We start from the raw sequence: 25,177 nt of genomic DNA, 5'->3' as shown, positions 1-25,177 counted from the left end.
TTAATCGGTGGCCCTAGACATTAGGGTGTGTCATATCAGAACTTTTTATTTCAGATCAAGCGCTTCCGCTGATTTTCTTTGTCTCTCTGCCCAATGAAGCCCTGTGGTATCTTTCTTTGAGCTCTGCACGAAAAATTCGAGCGGCGTTGGCCGAAACAACTTTAAGATTTTCACCAGCGCCCGGCGTTGCAATTTCCATCCTGAATACATGCGCGCGGTGACACTAACACCAGCCCCGTCAGGCAAATCGTCTCGGCTGGTTGCGACCAACACTGTTCGGCGACGGAAATTCGATAGTGGTATACTAATCCTATGTATCCTGAACGATCCTGACAGTTAATTTTATGCGTGTAAAGGTTCACAGACTGTAATTGAATCATTGACCGATGCCTATACAGGTGGCCATCCGGTTTGGAAAGGGAACGTCAGTGAGCAAAATCACGTCGGTTTTATCTTGCGTGTCGAGAAGCTACAGTAAGCCGGTGAAGACATAAATAAAGGCCGTAAAATCAAAACAACGATATAAGAATGCATCCAAAACTCATACGGTGTTGATGCATTTTTTCTACTTGAACCACCCATTGATAACCGTGCATTCAATCGTGTTATAGCGGCCAACATCAAGAGCCTGAAGAAATTCAGCCGCATATAGCTGGTGGCTAAAAAGACTCTCCTTCCAATCAACCTCGATGAGACATGTATTCGAGAACGATGCTAAATTACAATAACCATAGCGGTACCGACGGACGAACATAGAGGTGCTGAGCTCAAGGCATGTTCAACGAGCTGTGAGCCCCGCCCCAGGTGAAACGACAGACCTGGGAAAGACTTTCGCTAAGGTGTAAGGGACAGAAAATGACGGTGTAACTGTATGCCCGCTTACCTCATCGAGTTACATAAATGGCGACACTGATTGAATATGCCGCTTTCTGGAACTCATTCGATTGAGTCAATGGTTCTTCGGAAAATCAAGAGATTGGTCTGCTAACTTCAAAAGAATATGCTCTTACCGAAATATATAATTCAGAAGATGTCGCAGCTGCGTGCGTGCGTGCGTGCGTGCGTGCGCGTGCGCGCGTGTGCGTGTGCGTGTGCGTGTGCGTGTGTGGGTGTGGGTGGGTGTGGGTGTGTGGGTGTGTGTAGTGTGTGTGTAGTGTGTGCCTATTATCTGCAGACTTACATTTCAATGATGAAGGGGTGTCGCACGACCGAGAGGACGAGCTTCTCGTTGCGGATGTGTTCGACCTGCTTCAGCCGGATGACGTCCTGAATGGCCAGGATCTTCATGGCCCAGTAGGAGCGGGTGGCCTTCTCGCGACACAGACACACGCGCCCAAACGTGCCCGTCCCTGTCGGCCACAAAGCGGCGTGTCGTCAGCTCGGCCGGACTGGGCCCCGGCCTCCCGGTCAGCCAGCGCAGCGCAGTAGCAGCAGCTGTCACCGACCTGCAGGCCGCCGCGCAGTAGCAGCAGCTGTCACCGACCTGCAGGCCGCCGCGCGCCTCCCACCCGCCCTGCTGTCGGCGCTTCCGAGGTTCCGATTTCGAATTTCATCTTAGTTTTGATCAAAGCTGATGTATTTATGCTTTTATGATAGATCGGGTCCGACCAGGTCAGCCAGTAGGCGTCCCCCGGCAACTTCCCTTCCTGACTCCATCCCAGCCTGACGTGCGCCACATTTGTAGCCCGGTGAAGGTCAGCAGTTGAGAGCATGAGAGCTCTGATTGATTGAGTGAAGTGTCAAGTTATTCAAATTGATTGAGTGAAGTGTCAAGTTATTCAAAGAAGAAAAGTAAAAAGGTTATAGAAATCATCCATCATGAGTTCAAAAGCACCTACCACTAGGGGGCGTTACATGTCAACTAGCAGCCAGCAACAAGTTGGTAAGGAAGGTGCCGATAAAAAAGAAGAAGAAAGCGCCAAAACATCCCGAGACAAAACTGGAGGGCATGGACCGCAGGATCTGTCCAGTGAGAGTGATTATAGCCAGGAAAGTGATGAAGATGTTGATCTGGGTGGAGGAAAAGTGAGTGGTTGGTCACCAAGTGGGAAAAAGAAGAAAGAAAGGTATGTGTGCAAGGGGGACCCAAGCAATGTGGGCTGAAAATCTTGGCTAAGGATGATAGTATTATGTGCGATGCTTGTAGGCAGTGGTACCATCCTAGGTGTCAGAAGCTATCTGACAAGGAATTTAGGGCTCTGTCCGAGTTCGACTTCCTATGGGTGTGTATGGAGTGTAGACCAAACATTATACCCATCGCTGAACTGAGAAAAGAGTTCCGTGAGGGCATGGAGAACATTGAGAACAAAATTACGCAGGCACTGAACGACGCCAAGTTCAAAAAGGAGATAGAACAAAAACTCCAAGCACTAGAAGACAACGTTATGAAGCGCGTGAAAGAACAACAGGAGCGGGTTGAAAAATCGATCAAGGAACAGGTTAATGTGGTGCAGAAACTGCCAGAATACACAGCAGAACTGAAAACAAGTGCTAAAAATCTGCAGAAGATAGTTGAAAACAAGGCAGAACATGATGCTCGAGAAAGGAACATACTGCTGCACAACATAGAAGAAAGCCAGTCTGACAATCCAGAGGAAAGAAAACATCATGACACATAAATATTTCAAAGATTAGTGACTTCACTGACAGGCAAACAGGATGTAGAAATAGTCAACATCTACAGACTAGGGAAAAAACCTGAGAACAATGGAAATGAAGGAATGAATGCACGGAAGCGACTGATGCTGGTGAAAGTGAAAGACAGAGAAATTGTTAATGAGTTGATCAGGAAGAGAACAAAGTTGAGAGAAGTGGGCTTCCTGAATGTTTACCTGACCAGGGACCTCTCGCCTGAAGATCGTGAATCTCAAAAAAAGTTGAGGATGGAACTGGAGCAAAAAGGAAAAACAACCCACAAAATCTTTCGAGGTAAGGTCGTCCCTCGCTAGCGTGAAGCAGGACCAAGATAGAAGGTTTTTAAAATGTATGTACACAAATGCCAATAGTCTTAAAAACAAGTTGAGTGAGTTGAGACTGCGTATTGATGAAGGCAAACCAGATGTAATAGGGATTACAGAAGTGTGGACAAAACATGAAATTGTTCTACAAGGCTATCACCCTGCCTACAGATATGATAGAGAAGAAGATCAAAAAGGAGGAGGTGTCATGCTCTTTGTTAAAAGTGACCTGGAGGTGTTAGATTGCCCATAGCTGAGCAGTCCCAATATAGAGTCTGTTTGGTGTTATGTCAAATTGTCATCCAAGGAAAAACTGTTAGTGGGTGTCTGCTACAGGCCACCAGCCAGTTCTGTTGAGTACAATGAAGGATTAAACCATTTATTGAAGCAAACTCCTTCAACACGAACTAAGCATATATTAGTAATGGGTGATTTTAACTACCCGCGGATTGATTGGGATACTGGCTCAGTTGATGGTTCTGAGGGATCAAGTCAAGAAAGATTTTTTGATGCTGTCAATGACTTGTTCTGGTTACAATGTGTCAACTTTCCCACCCGCTCCAAAGAAGGAAATGAACCGTCCTTGCTAGATCTAGTATTTGCAAATGAAGAAAATGCCATTGAAAGCATTGTGGGATCTGACCCACTGGGTAAAAGTGATCACTGTGTTATCACATGGAAATACGTCTACATTAGCAAGAGACCAAACAGAATTAACCAAGACAAACCACAGGGTAGAAACTTTAAGAAAGGTAATTATGCTCAAATGTCTGATGACCTTAGTCAGATAGACTGGTCAATTCTTGAAAACATGGGAGTAGAACAAACTTGGAGCAAGATAAAGGATATTGTCAATATCAGCATTGAGCAACATGTACCCTTGTCACATCAAAAGAACACCGTACCTTGTAGTCCATGGTGGACTAAACGACTTGAAGTGGCTGTAAAGTTAAAGTACAGCTTGTGGAAAGAGTACAGAAAGACTAAAACTACAGAAGACTACAAGAGATACACAGTGCAGAGAAACAAGACAACTAGTCTTATTAGACTAGCAAGGTGTCAGCACGAAACCAAGATTGCTGAACATGCAAAACAAGACCCAAGTAGTATATCAAGGTACATAAGGTCACAACAGAAATTGAAGCCAAAGGTTGGACCACTTACAACTGAAAACGGTACATTGACACAGAGTGACATGGAAGCAGCCGAAGTGTTAAACAAGTTCTTCCAAAGTGTATTTGTTGAAGAAGACGATTCTGAAGTTCCGGAATTCCCAGCTCGTGTACAGGACGAAAATATCCTGGAGCATATCGAACTAACACTACAAGAAGTGCACAGGGAATTAGAAGCCCTAGATATCAACAAGTCGGCAGGACCAGATGGCATACCCAACAGTGTAATGAAAATGTGTGCAGATCAAATGGCTGGACCATTGAAATGCCTCTTCCAGAAAACCTTGGACTTGGGCAAGCTACCAGTTGATTGGAAGCAAGCAAGGGTAACACCACTATTCAAGAAAGGGTAAAAAAAAGCCCCAGGAAATTATAGACCCATCAGTTTAACAAGTCAACCATGTAAAGTTTTGGAGAGAATAGTTAGAAAACGCATTGTTGAACACATGGATGACCATGACCTGATCTCAAAACACCAGCATGGTTTTACAAAGAGAAGATCATGCCAAACCAACTTGATTGAAGCAATGGAAGAATGGACCAAAACATTGGATGACGGACATGCTTTGGACATAGCATACTTGGATTTTCAGAAAGCGTTTGATACCGTACCGCATAGAAGGCTAAAGAAGAAATTGTATGGCTATGGAATACGAGGAAGACTGTTAGACTGGATTTGTGACTTTCTGCACAACCGCCGACAACATGTGACTATAGGAAATAGTACTTCGAACTCAGTGTATATAAATAGTGGTGTGCCACAGGGTTCTGTTTTAGGTCCAACATTGTTCTTAATTTATGTCAATGAGTTGCCAACAGTGATCAAAAGTAGCATAAAAAATGTTCGCTGACGACGCCAAAGTGTATCGACCAATCCGACTTGATGATGACGTAGCTGCACTGCAGGCCGACCTACAAGCTCTGTGTGCATGGTCACTGAAATGGCTGCTGAGGTTCAATGTTGCCAAGTGCAAGATAATGCATTGTGGGTTGTCAAACCAACATAACCGGTATTACATGACAGAGAATGGTTTGAATAGAGAACTCAAAGCAACTACCATGGAGCGTGATCTTGGCGTGGTAACCACAAGCTCCCTCAAAGCAACTGAACACTGTTATCAAGCAGCCAATAAAGCTTCTTCAGCATTAAGATTACTGAAAATTGCTTCCGCTAGCCTCAACATGAACAACTTTAAGCCATTGTACACATCCTATGTGCGCCCTCATCTTGACTACTGCCTGAGTGCTGTCGGACCCCATTTAATTCAAGATCTTAAAGCCTTAAGGCCGCCCCACACTGGACCTCGCATGCGGGTTGCGAGTTTGCGGGTTTTGAGTTTGCGGGCATAATACTAATTCATAGAGTGATTAGACCGTTCCCTTATGGTAACTTTATGAATGCAATGAAGCCGGTACACCTTCAGAAAATTACATATAGGTCGCAATACAGCGCAACGAACCAAAATTCGATTCCAACGAAAAACCCGCAAACCTCGCAGACCTCGCAGACCTCGCAGCGAGGAAAATCGAAAGTTGACCCAAAATCAACTTTTGGAGTGCGATGCAAGGTCGCTCGCAAGCTAAAAACATGCAGACTCGCTTGTTAGATGGTAGTGTGGGTCACTCATTTTAGATTGTATCATTTGATTTTGAAAAAACCCGAAAACCCAAAAACTCGCAACCCACCTGCGAGTTCCAGTGTGGGGCGGTCTTTAGAGAAAGTCCAACGGCGTGCTTCGAAACTGGTTCGTGAAATCAAACATCTTCCATACCATCAACGACTGGAAAGGCTGGAACTACCTACCATTGAAGAGAGGCTCAGCAGGGGTGACTCGATAGAAGCTTACAAGATCCTAACAGGTAAACTCGCTGTCGATCCAAACCAGTTTTTCGAGAGGAACTTTGATGACAGGACAAGGGGGCACCACCTAAAGCTCGCAAAAAGAAGATGCAGCAGTCAAGCACGGGCCAAATTCTTTACAAACAGAGTGGTTACTGCCTGGAACAGTTTACCAGAGGAAGTTGTGGCTGCAACATCTACAAACCACTTCAAAAATCTGCTGGACCGACATCGGGCTGCTGCACCCTAACCTGTCATCTTGTCCCAAACCAGTATGATGTGGGTACTGAATAGACTGTGTCTAAACCTAACCCACTACATAAACCTAAACCTAAACCTATCCACAAGAGTTGAAAGGCTTGAAACAGTGTTGCCAGGTCGAGTGATGCCAATACCTCCAGAAAATGTTGTAAAAACCTCTAGAAACCTCTGTATCATTGCCGCTAATTATGAAGTATATACCGGGTGGCCCAAAAAAAACGTTCCGAACTTTGGAGGCCTATATCTCTAATTCGAGTGCAAATAACGCGCCAAAATTTTCATCAAGTTTGCGTCTCTTCTTTGCGCATTGGTATGCCAAATTATAACACTGTACCATCATTTTCAAGCCAGCAATCTTATGTTGAATTAAGTAAGACGTTTTTGCTTTTTTTGCTTTGCCGATGTTGAACGGTAATGATGATTGGCTTAGACGTACCTACCATGGTAGAAAGAAATAGAAAAATAGAACACGTGAATGAAACCAGTACGTGTGATGCTATTTTAAATATTTTGCCCCATTTATACCCATGCCAAATATTCAAATACTTAGCCAAAATGATGTTACTGGATGACATTCGTTTCAACACTAAGTGCTATTTCGAGGAGTGGCACGGTGCATGGGTTACTGCTGACCGCCCTCCCTTCAAGAAGATCAAACAGTAAATTGACCGAATAACGAAAAAAGCTAGATGGAATGTGTCACCCTGAGGCCTGAACAATCAATGAGACTAGATGCCAGTAGCAGTCATGGCAGCAGGCCAAGGAGACGATATGGAAGTGACCCGTTCACTCACATTTTTTAGTAAGCATCTAAGCAAAAAAGTAATTTTTACATGGCATGCTAGAAACACAAACCGTTTAAAAAGTAATTGACCGAATAACATAAAAATCATGTCATTTACTGAAAATATATGCCGCATTGACTATTGGAAGTTTCAATGTTGTATTTATATTACTTTCTGAGAAATATTGATTTAAAGTTGGGAACGTTTTTTCTGGGCCACCCGGTATACCTCCATACCTATACCTCCGTATCACAAACCGTGGCGCTGTTTCAAAGCACGCTGCCATCTGCTGCCAGCGCGTGATGACATCAAGCCCATTGCTCCGACACTACCAAAGGGTCTGTTCCAGTCGCACTTCCTAACACCTCTAAACTCCTCCAAGATTGCTTCCCTGTTCCAGTGTCAGCTCTAGCCCCTACAAATCAAAGGAGGGCCCTGCTCCAACCTCCTCTTTCTTGCTCTTGGAGGAGTTTAGAGGTGTTAGGAAGTGCGACTGGAACAGACCCAAAGTGTGACGTCGGCGCGCTGGCAGCAGCTGGCAGCGGGCTTTGAAACACCCAGTTGTATCCCCAGACCCCAATCAAGATAATTCACTCATCCTTCGCATGCCTTCGCATTCGTCCACATAGGGGAGAGTGACCCAATTACGCACACGTAAGGTTCCAATCGCAATTACGGCCAAATGGCTGCGGCGATAGGGGTGTAATCACGCCAGTATGTTGGGCAATCAATTGTCTCTATAATCCCAGAGGCGGAACTATGATGGGATTTTAGTATGGCTATGGCGACTGTTTTAAAAAAGGTCTGCATTTGTGCGTTATTGGGACCAGGCTTCCTAAAAACGAACAGCAAGAGCCCTTTATTACGTACATTTTTCAATGTGTATGCAGCAATACGGCGTGCACTAAAATATCAACTTATCATTGCACGTTCAGTCATTAACGTCTTAACTCACTCATGGTTAAGAAAAGAGGCACGTTTGTCTTGTTCAGTCTTTAGTGTCGTACTTTGTTAGAATCCATGCATGCATGCTTATAATTTTAGTCTATTCGTTACTGATCCGTCTGAACTAACAAGACAAGCTTGCTTATGCCGGTGCGAAACTCTTAACCACTCTTCTCGAAAATTATCCCCTATCCCGTTCCCGGCACGGTCCAATGAAGAAAAAAAAGAGCGCTTCAGCAAAGAAATGTGAGCCTCGTGTTGCGGACGGGGGGGGGGGGGCAGGGTCACGAACGACGGACATGGCCTTCCATCGAAACAGGCTGGGGGAGTTTTCAGAAGGGTAAATCTTCATCAGGGGGATAGCACTCTTCTTTTGCTGACTTCACCTTGTTGTAAGATGGAAAAAAACGTGAGCATGAGCCGCGTCACTACAGGGTGTCCCGAAATTGATGCGCGGTTGGTGCCGCATGTTATGTTGTCCCTCCCCGAGTGCTGAACAACTGCAATTTTACCGGCTCTGGCACCACGGACACCTTGCTGGTCACACGATCACGTGAACCAAGCGGCTAACCCGACCGCGGCCGGTAGTGGGCGCGGGAGGCCACTCTTGTCCGGACAGGCAACGTGGAGAAACCGCATATCACCAAAAGTGAAAACGCACAAACTACCGATCCGCTACCGCGCGGTGGGGATGATCAAGGACGGTGTGACCCAGGGCCCAATCTTACCAATGCCGTGGATGCAGATGCCGTGGATGCCTACCACGGCGGCTGATCCACGGCACTCCATTTACCCAATCTCACCAATGCCGTGCCACGGCATTTCTATTCACGTCATTTTGCCCACGGTACAATTCAGCGCCAGCAGAAAACAAGCAATGTGATTGGTCAATTCTTGTCACCTTCGCTATCGGAAATTGTGCGTATTGCTTGTGAACAAGTATAGCTCTCTATTTAAAGTTTTGTCGGGCGTTTATTTGTTTTAGAGCCATACATATGTGTGAAGGATAAGTTATTTGTGGAAAACGTGATAGCAAACTATGAAAAACTAAAGCCTGCCTAAAGAATTCTCCTGAAAAGCGGATTACTGGCCTAGTAAACTTCCGCGAGGACATTCTCGCGCTGAGAAAATCGAGTGGATTACCTAGATCTCAACTTCGTTTCGCTGCTCATCATTTCTATTTACTTGCTGTTAAGATATTGCAACAATTTTGAGATAAAATTATTGAAGTAACGACCTAGTGATAGCTCCGCTGTTGTTTCTAAGACATTGGAATAATGCAATTGAAATGCAGCTCGTAAAGTTTAAACTTTGGGTACATGCACCCGGCCAGCTCAAGCTATAGCCTTATTTGCTGCTTTTACGAGCACGATAACAAAAGGAATTACTCAAAATATTGAAGAAACCCGTCTACATCTCAAAACCATAACATATCAAGAAAAAGGCATTCAGTTCAGAAGTCAGATTGAGACGCATGAAGACAGCATGCTCCGTAGCTGTCTGTGCCAGACAGAAAGTGGTAAAATATGCATTGTGAGTGCTGATACTTGTTTGACAAGTTTACGGTATTTAATTGTTTTAAATATTTACTTAGAAATCATGAAGGATGTTTGTGAGACGTCCGGACGGGGTGAACACTGAAACACCCATATAGCATATAGATAGGTTTGGCATTGGTATGATTGGGCCCAGATGCTAAAATCGCCTCCACGATCTCGTATGGATTTGAAAAATAAGACCATATAATGAACAAACATGTTTATTTTTATGGATTTGAGTGTGATTTTAACCCTGGAAAATACATGTTTTTTGAAATAACAACTATGCGTGTAATCGTCGCTCTAAGATGTCAAGGGCATTATATGAAGAATTCTTTACTTTAAAAAAATAATAGTGTCAAATATTGCATAGTAACATCCTCCCAGCAACCTATCCCTTTCACAACACCCGCCATTCACGGCACTAAAAGGTGGCGTGAATGGAACGGCCACCGACAGCGCAAACAGCTGATTATTTGCGTTTGTTCTGCCGCCTTCGCGGCAGCTTGTGCCACTGCCCATGTTAAAGCACTGCCAAAATGCCGTGGATAAACATCGACCGCATGCCGTGAATGAGATGGCGTGAATAGCTATCCACGGCATTGGTAATATGCCGTTGCCGTGAATGGGCTCCATTCACGGCATTTTGCCTATTCACGGCATTGGTAAGATTGGGCCCTGGTTCCGGATGCCAGAGAATTGGGCGTCAACTCTGCGACAATTAAACTTTGGATGGACTGCAAACGATCAGGAGAGACACTCAAGAACAGCACAGTTCGAGGGCGGAAGACTGCCTTGAGCCGAGTGGCGAAAATCGTGATTGCAAAGTCGACCTTTAAAAAGCACCATTCAACATCGCTGACAAGAAAACTGAATGAGATGCATGTCCCAGCATCCAAATCGACCCTCCACCAGTATTTGAAGACTATCTTGAAACTGAAGCTGCTCAGCTTCAGGATGCAGACTTGGCCTGCCGTGGTCCAGAAGTGCAGGCAGCTGGATTTCGCGAAGACCCACAAAAACTGGACCATTTAGGACTGGAGATGCGTCCTTTTCAGTGACAAGGTGCCCTTTGTGGTCTCTAAGCCCCTTACTGCCAGAACGATCGAAATGTGGGCCAACGGCAGCTCTGAGGAGTCCGCTGTCGAGACGGTGAAACGTCTGCTGAAGAATCTCATTTGGAGCATGATGAGCTACAGAGGCGCTCTGAGCTTCACGAGGTGCCTCGGGGACAGACCGTGACTGCTTATTACTATGTCAACGAGGTGCTGAAGAAGACTGATGCCACAAAGATGCTGAGGGAAAAGGTAAATGGTTAAAAAACCAGACTCAAACTTTTGTCGGACATGTCCAGGGCCATTTTCCAGCAAGAAAGGGCTCCAGCTTATCACGCCAGGAATACCCAGTACTGGTGCCGAGCGAGGCTCCCAGGCCTCTGGGAGAAGGGGACATGGTCTGGCAACAGTCTGGACCTGTCCCCGATCCAAATTATCTGGACGATCGTCAGAAAAGAGCTCAGCAAGCTTCAACGGGCTAGCTCAGGGAAGAGGCTGTTTCAGAAGATATAAGCGGCATAGCGTTGTTTCAAAGGAGAGACTCTTGACAACCTGAAACGTGACACGCTAGAGTGCAATAGGCCGTGTATGCAACTGAATGGGGACTATGATAACATATAAGCCGTGAAATAAATTCGAGCACTTTATAAGTTATTGAGGATAGAACAACCGCGCATCAATTTCGGGACACCCTGTATACCCGGACGCCGGCGCACACCCGAACAATCACGGCGAACATGGTCGAGATGCCGCTGCACCACTCTACCGCAGTCTAACAAAACCGTCACCTTCACACTTGTCACCTCTAACACAACACCCGGCAACCAGGAAGCGCCGCCCGTCCCCTGTAACCTGGTTACTGCTGTCACCCACACTGCGTCCCCAACATTCACATGTCGGGATCGGGAACCTCTTTCTCGATATAGTTTTTGGGACCGTTGTCGACTTTGCATCTCGAAAGAGAGATCCGGCCGTAGTCCATCAAAATGGGTACGAAGCGGCCGGTTCAAAAACAATTCCGCCGGCGACCTCTGAGTGGTCGTGTGTGGCGTAGGACGGTACTGAAACAGAAAACGAGCCACTCTGGTTGATACGGAACCCTTGTACATTCTAAAGCCCCGTTTGAAGGTCTGCACACATCGTTCATCCAGACCATTCGATTTGGGGGCATACGGCGGTGACGTCACGTGTCGGATACCATTCATAACGCAGAACTGTTCAAAAACAGGAGAAGTAAAACACGCCGCGTTGTCAGAACAGAGTACACGTGGCAGACCCCAAGACGCAAACGACATTCGCAGTTTATCCAATGCCACAGAGGTGGTCGCTACTTCGCTACTTCTTCAGGACGCAAATTCCGCTGAATTTGCGTCCTGCGCCGCGGCCAAGGCCGCGGCCGCGCCGGCCGGAGCTGAGCCTCGGGCGATCTCCCTCGCTTGCGATTCAGCTGACTCGAAGGCCCGCGCCGCGGACACTGCGGACGCCAGAGTCAGATCCGGGTAGCTGAGAAGACGCGTTTGGAGACGACCGTCACCGATGCCACAAACAAATCTGTCCCGCAGGTTGTCATCCAGCGCCTCCGGTGTAAACGAGCACCGCTTCGCCAGACATCGCAGCCGGGCGAGAAACTCAGCCACCGACTCGCCGTCAGCCCTGCAGCACGAGTGAAACCGAAACCGTTCCACTATCACCGACTCGGTGGGCTCAAAATGATTGGACAGTACCTCCACTAACTCTGCATACTTGCAATCACTCGGCTTCCTTGGGGAAACCAAATCCTCGAGCAGCCCATAACACTGAGGTCGCAAAACACTCAGCAGTATAGCACGCCGCTTCACCGCGTCCGTGTCTGCCACATCACAGGCGATGAAATACTGCTCCAATCGACGCACAAAACACTTAAAGCCCTCCACTGTCGGGTCAAATTCTGGGGCACGGCCCCACAGCGCTGCCATGACCCCAAAAGGCCCGCGGCAGTTCCCTCGTCGCCACTGTGATAGATCAGAGACGGGCTCTGGGCACGAACTGTTTATTGGCGGCCTTGACCAACGGAGCGGGCACAGATATGAGATCCACAAGCCCTTCTGCTTTGTGCAAGTGTGCAACAATTAGCTTACAATAACTGAGTGGGAAGGTTTTTAGATGCATTTTTGTTACCAATGGATTCCGCACATTTTCCCCTTTCAGCTGATATCTTACTTCCGCATTTTCAAGTAAAGAATATGACAGGAGACTCGTCAACATTTACATGAAAATCGCAGCACAAATTCGGTCTCACGGAGTAGAACAAAACGGTGTACTTTGTGAGCCCACCAATCTGTGCCAGAATGAGTAATATTTTTCTGGATGATATTTTATACAGTCTGATCAATTTACGACCAGAAAATGTGAGAAAAGCACGCTTTAAAATTTGTCGAAAATTAGGGTATTATCCACTTCTGAACCCGGATAGCGGCTGTGTGGGGCCGCCCAGCCGGCAGCCAGCCCCCGGGCATCACGTGACCGCCCCGAGTCCGCGGCAAAGCCAACCAGCGCGGCGCTGGACAAACAGCGCCGCCACAGAGATGGTTAACAGTCGGGTCAGGCAACGAAGCTGGGTGAATGAGATCACATTGCACATCATCCGATTCGCAAGGTCTTCCTGAGTCCGTTGGTAGCTTCCCCGTCTGTCTAGCTCAATTTGATCGAGAGTTATTGACGAAAAACTCTTATGACCCTAGTGACGTACGAATGACGTCACGCAAGGTCAGCAATGCAAAAGTGAGGCAAAAATGACTTCAATTGAGCTTCCAGTAACCAGTGATGTCACAAGACAGCTTTACCACGCTATTTGTAGGCTCTCTTCCCGAAATCACAATTTGAGACCATTACACTGTAAAAAAGTTTAGCATTTGGGGTACTAACGGCTGCTATTCGTAGCACCTTTTAGCGTCAAAAGAACCCTACGACGTATTTACAAAGAAGCACGGTGCTAATACTGTGCTAATGATAGCTAGCATTCCCATGAAATATTTATGAAATAACAAGTTTAGATCACCTATTCTTCTACTGAGCTTAACGTCTACTTCTGCTAGTACCCAGTCCATCAGTGAGTGCTCTTTCAAGCTGGATTTCTAATTAGAACCATTTTAAGTGTTTTAGAAGTTGGTAATGCTGAATATGGTGCTTACGTTAGTATCACAAAAGAACCGGACATGCTTACAGAGGAACCAAAGATGCTTAAATTTGAAATTGGCGCCAAAGGAAGTAGCTAAGCCATTCTTTACAAATCCCTGGGAGTCTTACACTAGCACGTTTTGACGGCGCAGAGCGATATTGCGCATGCGCGTGCCAGCTGTTTCCGGCCAGGTGTTGCGCCATTTTAGTGCAGTCCGTTGGTCGCGTGGTGGGAGTGTGTGCACGTGCTCCGGGATGAAGTGAAATGAAGTGAAGTGAAGTGCTCCGGGCACATGCCACCGAGTGATAGCTCTGGAATGATAGCTTAAATCAACTATTATCGGTGGAATCCGTTGTGCGTGGCATGGGAGTGCATGCCCCTGCTCCGGAATGCAGTGAGGTGGAGGGAAGTGCAGTGCAGCAGTGCAGTGAAGTGAAGTGAAGTGAAGTGCTCCGGGGCCGGGTGGTACATGAGCATTTGCCACCGACACATGCCACCGACACCGACGTTGACCGACATTGGTGAGTCTGACACATTATATCTTTCGACATTATCTTATATTGTTTAAGTGCTTCATATTCCGACTTTGGCAAATCGCGCTTCTTGTCTGAAAGGAAAGTTGTGTTGTTTGTGAAAATAGCTTTAAAAAAAAATTGGAACTGATCCAGTTTTTTTTTTTTGCTCCAGACATGGGGCCTGGTCAGTTCTTCCGTCGACTGTCACTTATCAATGGAGGACAACTACGACAACAACACGGGGTCTCCGTTACCGTCTGTCACTAAACGGCGTCTGGTCGTGGATGGGGTCGAACTCATGGCCATGAACGGAACGTCGGTTCAGCGACCCCCCCCCCCCCGCCTCCCCCAGTCGATCTCGCGTTTATCGTCGGTTACTCATACTGCGAGTGAACAGGTATATGAGCGACCTTTCGTTCTTTCCCGTGCGTTTGTTTTGTGTGTATATTTACACAATTGTTTTTCATGCAGATGATATGAAGTGTTAATAAATGTTCTATTATTATTTTTCTTTTTTAGAATGTTTTGGATGCTTGAAAGATGCACTTACACGGGAATATTGCAGAATGCAAAACACAATTATTGAGACTAGTTATCACTGATCTAGGATATAACCGTTTTTTGCACGCCTTTTCGGCTTTTTACAATTTCCTTTTTGGTAATTGATGAGTCCTTTTTGCAGTAACTAGTGAAAGTATATGCTGCTAAAGAAAGCAGTTTTTGCGAACTTTTCATGCAGCAGCTTTAACTAGTAACGATATTCTACTTTCAGCCCCATTGCTTTCGTTAGCATTATTCTACTTGTCGTGGGGTAACAATAGCGCTAAAACGGTTCATATGTGAGTACGGAAGGTACTAACTGCATGCTATTCTTAGCACCTTTTTAAGTTTAGCACCGCTAGGGTACTGCAAATTGGTCTAGCAGGTGTAGGGTACTACAATTAGTACACGGGTGCTAAACAAATATGTGTAGTGTGTACTTATATTAGCACCTCGATACTAAACTAGATCTCAGTTAAGTACGAATAAAATGCTTAGCTTAGCACCGCTAGGGTACTGAAAATTAGTCAAATGAAAAGTACCTCTATGGTGCTAAACTTTTTTTTACAGTGTTACGGTGACGCAAAATAAGTACATTTATAGAAAGAACACCTTCCTAATTTTTTGCATGCTACTTAATAATGATTCAGAAATATTTTTAAGTAAATAAACAATTAAAAAAAATTTGGTCCCAAAGACATAAACATGCAAATGAAAGGAAACTCGAGGTGTTATATACCAAAAATAGTTTACATTTCAAAATTTTAAAAATGCATATTATTCTTTGCTTCAATGCAAGTTCAATGCCGTATAGCATTCGGCATTTGGATTATCCGTCTTACAGAGTTACAGGCCGCCAAACTTGGCGCTGCAACGCAAGATCCAAAGCATGTTATACACTAACTAAAAAACTACTCATCTGATAAGCCTGAAATTGTCACAGGAGGATTCAGAGCCCCTGATTACCCCTTAGACCAATTATCGTTAAAATCCGAGAGATGAGGGTGTCAAATTGGAAAAAGTTGTACGATCTATCGTGGAATGCCCCAGATCTTAAAGTGACCATCCCACCTTAACATTAGTTTTGAGTTGAGATAGCCAAATTGGTGGCCATGGCCTGCAAATACCGGTTTGGGCACTCACAACATCGAAAAATGTTTTAATTCGGAGATATGGAATTTCAAACTTGCAGTTTTCGGATTCTAAGGGGCTAATGCATTGGAATGCCCCCTTAGAATTTGTGACGTCAGCGGAGATCTAACGATTTTTAAATCTTCGACTAAAACCATCGTTAACACGTGGTGGTATACACTGTTTTGCGCGCAACGTCTGCCGCACTTCGAGGCTGCCAAATTATTGCTCCAAATAAGCCTTTGACTGGGCAGTGGGCATTGCTAGCTTACAAATTGTCAACAAGTATGTGTACTAAGTACTAAAGGCTGAAACAGACTCTTTCCGCGTTCAGGAAATCGCATGCGAGAACCTATTCAAATACATTGTAATTCTTTCCGCATCAATCGCATCCGGGAGGTGCGTGCGATTGATGCGAGCGTGCTTCCATGTATTTGAATAGGCTCTCGCATGCGATTTCCTGACTGCGGAAAGAGTCTGTTTCAGGCATAACGCTCTGTTCGAACTTGTTCTTCCTTACAATCGCTTTGTTTGCGTTGACAGCCTTAAGAAGTTACGATTCGAGTTCGTTTTCAACTACCACGATACTGATTCAGGGAATATCTTCTATATCGGACAAGTTATTTTTTTGGCTGGAAGCGGTGCACAAAACCATGATTGGCATCAGTTCTTGCTCAAAGGCTTGCGCTGACGAGAAACGAAATACTGATGGGTTATAAAATCAATGAATGCGTACACCACATCCATTCCATTTGGAAGTTTCTGGAATCATTAGTATTTATTACGGTCACGTAATTAATATACTATTGACTGGACATAATTCCGAGCGCATATTTTCGAATAGATGTGGTGAATGCATGAGCTAACCCCAGTAGGTATAACGTGCACCGTCAGCATAAGTCTTTAAAGCAAGAACTGATGCGCATGTGGAAGAATATGGTTTTGTGCACCGCATCAAGCAAGAAATATAGCATGCCCTCATGACGAATATTTCCTGAACACTAAGCATAGCAATCATGGCAGCTGCACGATCATGCATATAATTCGAATAAGTCATGAGCCCCCACCAGATCAGCTTTTACGGCCCATATATGCCCATCAGTTAAGTTAAAAAAACATAATTGTATTTATATAAAAAAACGCCGAACGCAAAACATCTGTTCACATGTGCATGCACAGGTCTGGCCCACTTACATTGCGCGCCCAGGGGAAGGGAGGCGCCTCGGCCGCGGGTAGGCAAGATAAGTGCGTCCCGCAGGCCAGAGGGGGCCTCACTCACAGCACGAACACCGCAGTTCACAGATTTCACTTTTTACTGCACAAATGCTGGAACAGCCCTCGTCGCTGCTCCATGCTGCATGGCGGTCTCTCAACAACTGCTGGTTCGAAACCGCCGGGGCCCGCTAACGGCGGTCGGCGACCGCTGATTGGTCCGCCAAGTCTGACGTCAGGCGCATCTGACCATGTGTATGCTGACCAGCTGACCAGTACATGTCAGACGCCGGTTAAATGACCATGTGGGAACAAGTTTCCAAAACTGGTTAAGAAACAAACGTTGAAACAAATGTAGAGTTGGTCTGGATTTTGAGAAGTTGGTGTGCATAGTAACTATTGACTCGTGGTTGTCACCTGACAAGCAATGCACCAGACAACGGCTTGTTTAAAAAGTATCAGTTGGTAAATATACCAAGAGATGATTGGTTATATTACACAAGACTTGTCAATTTGGTTTACAGTGTGCTCTAGCGTTTATGCATATTGTTTGCTGTCCACTAGCCACTGTCTACCGTTCGTCTCATTGTCCCTTTTTCTCCTCTTCCTTTTTCTTTCTTCCTCCGTCCTTCTTTGTCGTAGAACATCTTATTAAAAGTTCATGACATGCAAACAAGTGCAGTGCGCCACTCCGCTGCGCCGCGCGCACCACCCGCACGCTGGCCGGCCAGACAGCGACTGCCGCAGGCCCATGTCACTCCACTTTTGATGACATCATAAGGGGGCCTCAGGACAATTAATGGCGCGGTGCGCCACAATCGCTTCCAAGGTACTTGCCAACAGCTGCCATTTTTAAACATATTTTTTTTTAAATAAAGTTTCAAGTAATGAAAATATTGTAATAAAGTTGTAACTTAAATCTGTACAATATCTAAAAAACTTACTGAAAAATGATTTATCCATAGTAAAAATATAAGCTCGATGCTTTTTTACGTTGCTTTCCTGCTGCTGCAGAGGGTTTTTAAATCGTCTATATCTTCAAAACCGGCCATTTCTTAGCATATTGCTGCTTTTTTTTGTAGCTGGAAAGTTAGTTGGGCTTTCCATTGACATCAACAGCTGAGAGCGTATGTGTAGAGTGCCATCAATAATCTTTAAATGAAGTTAGTCATTTTTACCTTGCAAAGGAATGGAGTACCACTTGCGAGCATCAGGGGTGACGTCACTCAGGATCTGTCTCTGATTGGTCGGCGAGGGAGTAACTGTACCTTCTATAGATGGCCTTGCGCGGACTGCCGCCGACATGGCGCGAGGCTGGACCGCAGGTGGGCGGAGTCTAGCCGCAGTGTGCTAGTACGTCACGACCAATCAGAGGGGAGACAGCGCCCAGCCTGTGCCAGCCTCTAAGCAGGGCTCCGACGACCTTAACATTATCAGTCAATGACAAGTGCCTTCTTTTTTTATTTTTTGTTAACCCGCGCCCCACTGGGGTCTGCGTATAACACGCCCTACTGGGGGGGGGCTCTTCATAGCCCCCCCCTCCTAACTCCGAAACTACTGGGCCGATCGTCAAAATTCAAACGGCGTCTGATAGCCCCGGAAAAACTGTCGAGCGAAGCCTAATTTCATTGACCTCGATGTCACCGATGACGTCACAGGTCAGGTCAAAGTAAAAATTATTAGCGTTTTGGCTTGTTCACATTTTGGGCTCTGGCCGCCGTCTTACACGTCAGATCAGGCTCATTTTCTGTTTACACACTCGTGAACAGATGCTCTAGATACCCTGAGGGTACCAAACTTGTACTTTGATTTTCAGGTCAGGGTCATGTCATCACAGGTCACGGAAATATTATATCATACGTCGGTCACGTGACACATGTTTTATGGTCCATTTAGGCCATATATTTCGAATTTGATGTCGTCTGAGTCATTCGAGGTCATTTTGAGTCGAATTCAGCTTAGGTCAGGTCACTTTCAGGTCAAAAAAGGTCAAATATTGAAGTTGAAAATTTTCAACAAAAAAGGTAACTATTGGATGCAGTTTGAGCTCGGGAGCACGATGGTGCTATTTATATTGGTGTACGCTGTCAAATACGTACTGAAAAATTGATTTGAAAAATTAATAATTGCGAATTTTGTGCAATAATGCGTATAACTTGGCCATTTTTGAAGATATTTAGCTAAAACTTGCTAGAGTAAGTCATAAGCATGCGTTCTATCACATATCTTCCGTTTTTTCGAAAAGTCAAAAACTTTTTGAAAAAATATAACTTTTGAATTTTATTATATAATTTTTTTAAAATTTTCAAAATTTTGAAAATCCGAGATAGCAGTTTGATAGCGCAGTCTATTTTAAGTCCTTTCATGCAAAGAAATTGGATCTAGCTTAAAAACTGAGCTCTTGGGAGCGATTGCCGTGGTTCAATGTTTTGTGTCGAAATCGGCCGAACATGACGTTACTGTGACGTCATTTCCGGCCGACCTATGGTAGCTACGAAGTTCAAATTTTGACACAATGTGTCAAATTGATGCAGCCGAAGGTACTGAAAGTTTGGCGTCGATACGTCAAGCGGTTTGGAAGTTATTGCAGAAAAACGGGAGGGGGGCTATGAATCAAAAATCAAACGCATATACAACGAGAAATAGCCGAAAAGGACTGTTCCACAGGGTCTGAAATGCATAGTACCTACACACTGTACGGCACCCGGCCCCGTCGGAGCTCTGAGCCCACCGTGACATTTTCGTTTTTCCCCCATCTCAAGCTCGATTAGAAACGTTCTCTTTCCCCACCCGATCGCTCATGATGTCATTTCAAATTAAATACCTCATCTCTGTCAGCCCGCCCATTCATTGCACACCGTACAGCGCCCGGCCCTACCGGAAGTATCCCAGCGCGCTGAGTGGTTGCCTCCAGCCTCGTCACCGCGAGGCCCCGCGAGGCCCAGAACTGAATACATTGCGTGAATAGCCCTGTCGCCCCCCTGATCAAGCGATTCACAGTTACCGATTTTATGACGATTCTAGTGTTACCGCTCGGCGACAGCTGCTGTTGACGCTGCACTGGTAAACTGGGAGCCGTTTGTAGTCTCGCACGGAGCCTGTACCCACCGGCCGAGCTACTCTCAGTGGAGCTTAGAGGGTGCACAGTGCACGGCGCACAGTGCAGAGCCGAGCAGTTGGCCCGTGGCCGTCTCGGAGGAGCGCGCTACCTCGGGCCGGGCTGGCAGCTCCGGCGGCACCGCTCACAGCGCGCAGCCAAAATCAATAAGGCCGGCAGCGGCCCCCGCCCCCCGGCGCGGCGACCCGGCTCGGCCGCAGAGTCGGCCGCCACCACATGATGCCCCATCGGCGACAGGCAGGCCGACGTGTCAACAACTGACCGAGCGGCCTGACGGCGCCTCCTAAAACACAATGCCATAGAGATTTTCACTTACCTGAGCATCACTGTAGAATTGGACAAAGTTTGGGCAGCTGGCAGATGCTGCGCAATGTTTTTACTTTGTATGCTAGGAACACTTAATCGGCACACATGACTTCGCATTAGCCGTTTTCACGAAGGGGGACCTGGCGAATGCACCTAATTTGACGAAATCTGCACCAAATCTCTATTACAACAAATAGTTTAGTTTAGTTTAGTTTATTTGTAAATCATCAACGGGGTATGCCCCCAATCACAGATGAAGTCAGTTGAAACACAACATGCACTTATAAAATACAGTTCAGCGAATACCGCTTAAATGACTGTTACGTTAAGAAAAAAGTGTGCAACTGTAAAGATAAAAACAGAGATAAAAACACAATATAAAAACATCTTAGCAGTAAAGCATCTACACACTACGAGAGTTGACATAAGCCAGAACAGAGCTCTTGAATTGGCCAGCACTAGAGTTCCAAACATCTACATCACGACACGCATCTAAAAACTCGTTGCATAATAGCGGCAGTCTACAAATAACTGTGATATAACTGTGCTGACTCGACCATATGGGACATGAAACAGTAACCGTGCTCTCAGGGCACGAGTGGGCACTGTCAGTGGAAAATATTCGAGCAGAAAAGACGAGTCTACAGACTGGTTTTGTACATTGCGCATGAACATCAAATCATGTTGCATTCGTCGCGCCGCCAGAGAACTCAGACCGAAGTAGCGTAAGAGCTCTGCATACTCAAACGAGACATCTGACAGGCAACAGCGACTGCACAGCCACATCAAAAACTTGTGCTGGATACGCCCCACCCGCTTCATGTGTGCCTGAGCTGCTCCTCCCCATATCACGCTACAGTATTCAACTACCGACCTTACATTCGCACAGTAAGTGCTGATTATAGCCTTGCGATCGCTGCAGCTAAGACAGCGTAAGGACCTGCCGTTTTTTCCTGTCTGAAAAGATCTCATTATAAGTCCTAGTGCTCTGTTGGCCTTGAGTAAGATCGAATCGACATGAGGTCCGAAAGTAAGTTTTTCGTCCAACAAGACACCAAGATCTCGCATTACTGTCACTCTTTCCAACACCGCGCCGTCTATCGAATATATGCCTATTTCAGGAGACCGGCGCAGTGACAACGTCAGAATCTTACACTTTGAGGGGTTTAGTGTCAGACCCCAGGACTTTGACCACCTATATAAACGATCGAGATCAGCTTGGAGGAAAGCAGTGTCTGTACAATGATCTACCCGGTGGTAAAATTTCACGTCGTCAGCAAACATGACACAGTCAGCACGGACGGCTTCTGGTAAATCGTTGATAAAAAGGGCAAACAAGAGCGGTGATAACTGGCTGCCTTCGGGGGTACCTGACGTCACAGAAACCCACGGTGAACACTGGCCATTTACAATGACCCGCTGCTCCCTTCCAGCCAGATATGATTCACACCACGCAAGAGCTTTATCTGCTATATGAAACGATTTTTTGAGTTTCTGAATGAGCAACTTGTGATTGACACTTTGGAAGGCTGAAGAGTAGTCGGTGTAAATCACGTCTGTCTGAGAACCAGCAGATACATTGGTCCAGGCCGAGTGAAGCATAGTTCCCAAGTTCGATGCACATGATCGTCCAGGAAGAAAACCGTGCTGCTTTGTAGAAAGCACAGGTCGCACGTGGTTAAAAAGCGAGTTGTAAACGACTCGCTCTAACACTTTACTAAGAAGGGGTAAAAGTGACACGGAGCGATAGTTCTTCGGACATGTTTTGCAACCCTTCTTAAATATCGGCACAATATTCGCTCGCTTCCATATCTTCGGAACAACGCCTTGCTCCAGAGATAGTTGACAGAGCTTGGTCACAGGCACGGTAAGCTCGTCGGCACATTCCCGAATAATGCGCGCGCTAATGTTATCGAGCCGCAAGCCTTGTGCCGATTCACACTTCCAAATATCTTCATATCATGAATTAATGTCAGTATTTTAATCGAAAATACTATCTGATAATTTGATACATGAGGTAGATAAGCGTCTGTGCAATCCAAACTGATAACTTTCAAGAAATACAATGAACCTAATTTGACCAAATCTTTACCAAATCTGCACGTAATCTGCGCCAAATGTGTTTTACATGACCGTCGTGAAAACGGCTATTGCCAACCGATATTCATGGGTGGACAAACACCTCTGCAGGCAGCGGTAATTGGTGGCAGCGGTGCGTGTCTATCGCGAGACCATGCCTTTTGAGCGCCGGTACAAAGTGAGAAGATTCAAAGCCGATTATTTTCTGTGCCTTTTGCACTGACATTTTTCGCCCGCTTGATGCGTGGCGAGACAGTGAAGATTGAGCTGGCTTGCTTGCTGGCTATGATGTCACCAGCTGAGACTACAACAGCTGCGGTGGCCAGCTACCACACCGTCCAGCAACTTCAGGCGGTGCCACTGTCTCAGCAGCGTCACAGCGCTGGGGGTCACGTTCGTCGATCTCGGCCTCTTTCCTGTGGACATGTGTCTCGCAATGTCAGCTATTGCAGGGTCCTGGTCCTGCTCGTGGCGAAGAAAGCCATTTTTTTGTGTCTGACGCAATGGACGTGCCTTGTTTGTTGGGAGTTGATTTCCTGCAACACTGTCCTTGTGTGATAGATTTGAGTCGGAGACGTCTTGTCATGGTTCCCAACGTGTCCGTTCGCTCAGTTTCTGCACAGGCTGTGAGTTTGGGCAATGTGTCTCTGAGCTGTGACCGTGTGATTGCTCCTGGCAGTGAAATGGTCCTACAAGGTCTTGTGCCAAATTGCGATTACGTCGGCCCAGCCCCCTCCAAAGTCATATGGCAGCATGGGCGTGACTTTTCCTACTAGCCCATAGGGTTGCGTGTTAAAATGAGACTTTTCGCGCTCGGTTTTCAAGGTCTCGTAGTGTGGGCAGCCACATATAAGGTATGTTAAAAGATAGCTACAACATTTTTATTTCCATTTTTGGGACGAAAAGTTCAAGCCCATCCAACCGTTTTCGAGATATTCGTCCATATATGACCCCATGTTTTTGACACATCCGAAGGTCCTGTGTTCGAATCTCGGACAGACCAAAACTTTTATCGTAAATGTGCGGCAAACCATGGCTGCAATGCAAAGTAGGGGTAAGCGCGCTGGTGATGGAGAGTTGTAAGCTGGCATACCTGACCTTTGATTCAAGCCGGATTTTGTGGCACCAACCTCATTTTCAGGTCAGGTCAGGTCACTGACCTATGGCGTCACAAGTTAACCTCTGCACGGTCTCGAAGACGTCGCAACATCGTAACTCCATCAATGCAAGGAGATCTATCACAGGTAGATGAAACTTACAGAACTGATCAAACTCCCTAATTTTCAAAAGTTGTTAGCTTCGGATTTCCCCTAAGGGTCACGTAAGGTCAGGTCGGTCAGGTGATCTGACCATTACCTATAAGCCAAAGGGGAAATAAAGAGTTGTTTTGGCGCTGACAGTGATCTTAGACGGAAAAGACACGATTGGACTCAGAAAGACCTGCCGAATTGAATCATGTGCAACTTGACCTAATGGCTAATCATGAGGTCATGACCTGACCTGACCTTGGAACATCCTAAATTGACCTCACCCATACAAAAAGCATATCATTCGACGTGGCTGAGCATGACGAACACGATGGTGTCAAAATTGCAGCTCTGATACTATGTTGGACGACCACAGACCAATCCATCTACTGGTATGCTAATGCTTTTATTATCTATCGACGATGAACACTGAACATTCTCATGTATGTAAACATCCCACTTTGGGTTACAGAGTAATGGTTCCCAATCGTGCAAATTACATGCTCCACACATCACATTACCGCTCGTTCCAATGCAAATTGACTTTGGCTCTTTACAAATAAACTTTGGCATTGAAAGATGTCACGGTGTTACACTTAAGTTAAACATTGATCACAAGATACAGCTCATCCTCAACACATAAGACGGAGAACACTATGGTAACCCTCTCAAAAAAGTTTCGGCCATGGTAGGCAATGAGGCATAGCTGCGAGCAGGATCCTCCATCTGGGAACATATCAAGATGAAATTACATGCATCACACTTGCAATGAAAACAAATTCAGGTGGTACTTATGTTTCAAAAGTCAGGATGAAAGAACGTGTACCTATCTGAAAACATGACAAGCATTATCAGAGGAGTACACTGTAAACCAAATTGACAAGTCTTGTGTAATATAACCAATCATCTCTTGGTATGTTTACCAACTGATACTTTTTAAACAAGCCGTTGTCTGGTGCATTGCTTGTCAGGTGACAATTACGAGTCAATAGTTACTATGCACACCAACTTCTCAGTATCCAGACCAACTCTACATTTGTTTCAACGTTTGTTTCTTAACCAGTTTTGGAAACTTGTTGCCGCATGGTTATTTAACCGGCGCCTAACTTGTACTGGTCAGCTGGTCAGCATACACATGGTCAGCTGCGCCCATGACGTCAGACTTGGCGGACCAATCAGCGGTCGCCGCCAGCCGTTAGCGGGCCCCGGCGCGGCGGTTTCGAACCAGCAGTTGTCGCGCGGCCGCCGTGCAGCCTGGAGCAGCGACGAGGGCTGTTCCAGCATTTGTGCAGTAAAAAGTGAAATCTGTGAACTGTGGT

General features: G+C 45.9%; 1 protein-coding gene across 2 annotated transcripts in view; it reads right to left on the bottom strand.

Moving 5' to 3' along the window:
• The window catches only part of LOC122377485 (cAMP-dependent protein kinase catalytic subunit 3-like), a 156,940-nt gene that overhangs the window by 105,407 nt on the left and 26,356 nt on the right, over positions 1-25,177 (bottom strand). For both annotated transcript variants that reach the window (XM_043357543.1, XM_043357544.1), the window contains exon 2: positions 1,181-1,349. In XM_043357543.1, coding sequence (XP_043213478.1) covers positions 1,181-1,349 — 169 coding nt within the window. The remainder of the gene's footprint in view (positions 1-1,180; positions 1,350-25,177) is intronic.

Source organism: Amphibalanus amphitrite, unplaced genomic scaffold, assembly GCF_019059575.1.
Source record: "Amphibalanus amphitrite isolate SeventyFive unplaced genomic scaffold, NRLGWU_Aamphi_draft 000045F_arrow, whole genome shotgun sequence".
NCBI classification, from domain to species: Eukaryota; Metazoa; Arthropoda; class Thecostraca; order Balanomorpha; family Balanidae; genus Amphibalanus; species Amphibalanus amphitrite.
Note: the sequence above shows the minus strand (reverse complement) of the source record. Positions and strands in the feature narration are given on the sequence as shown.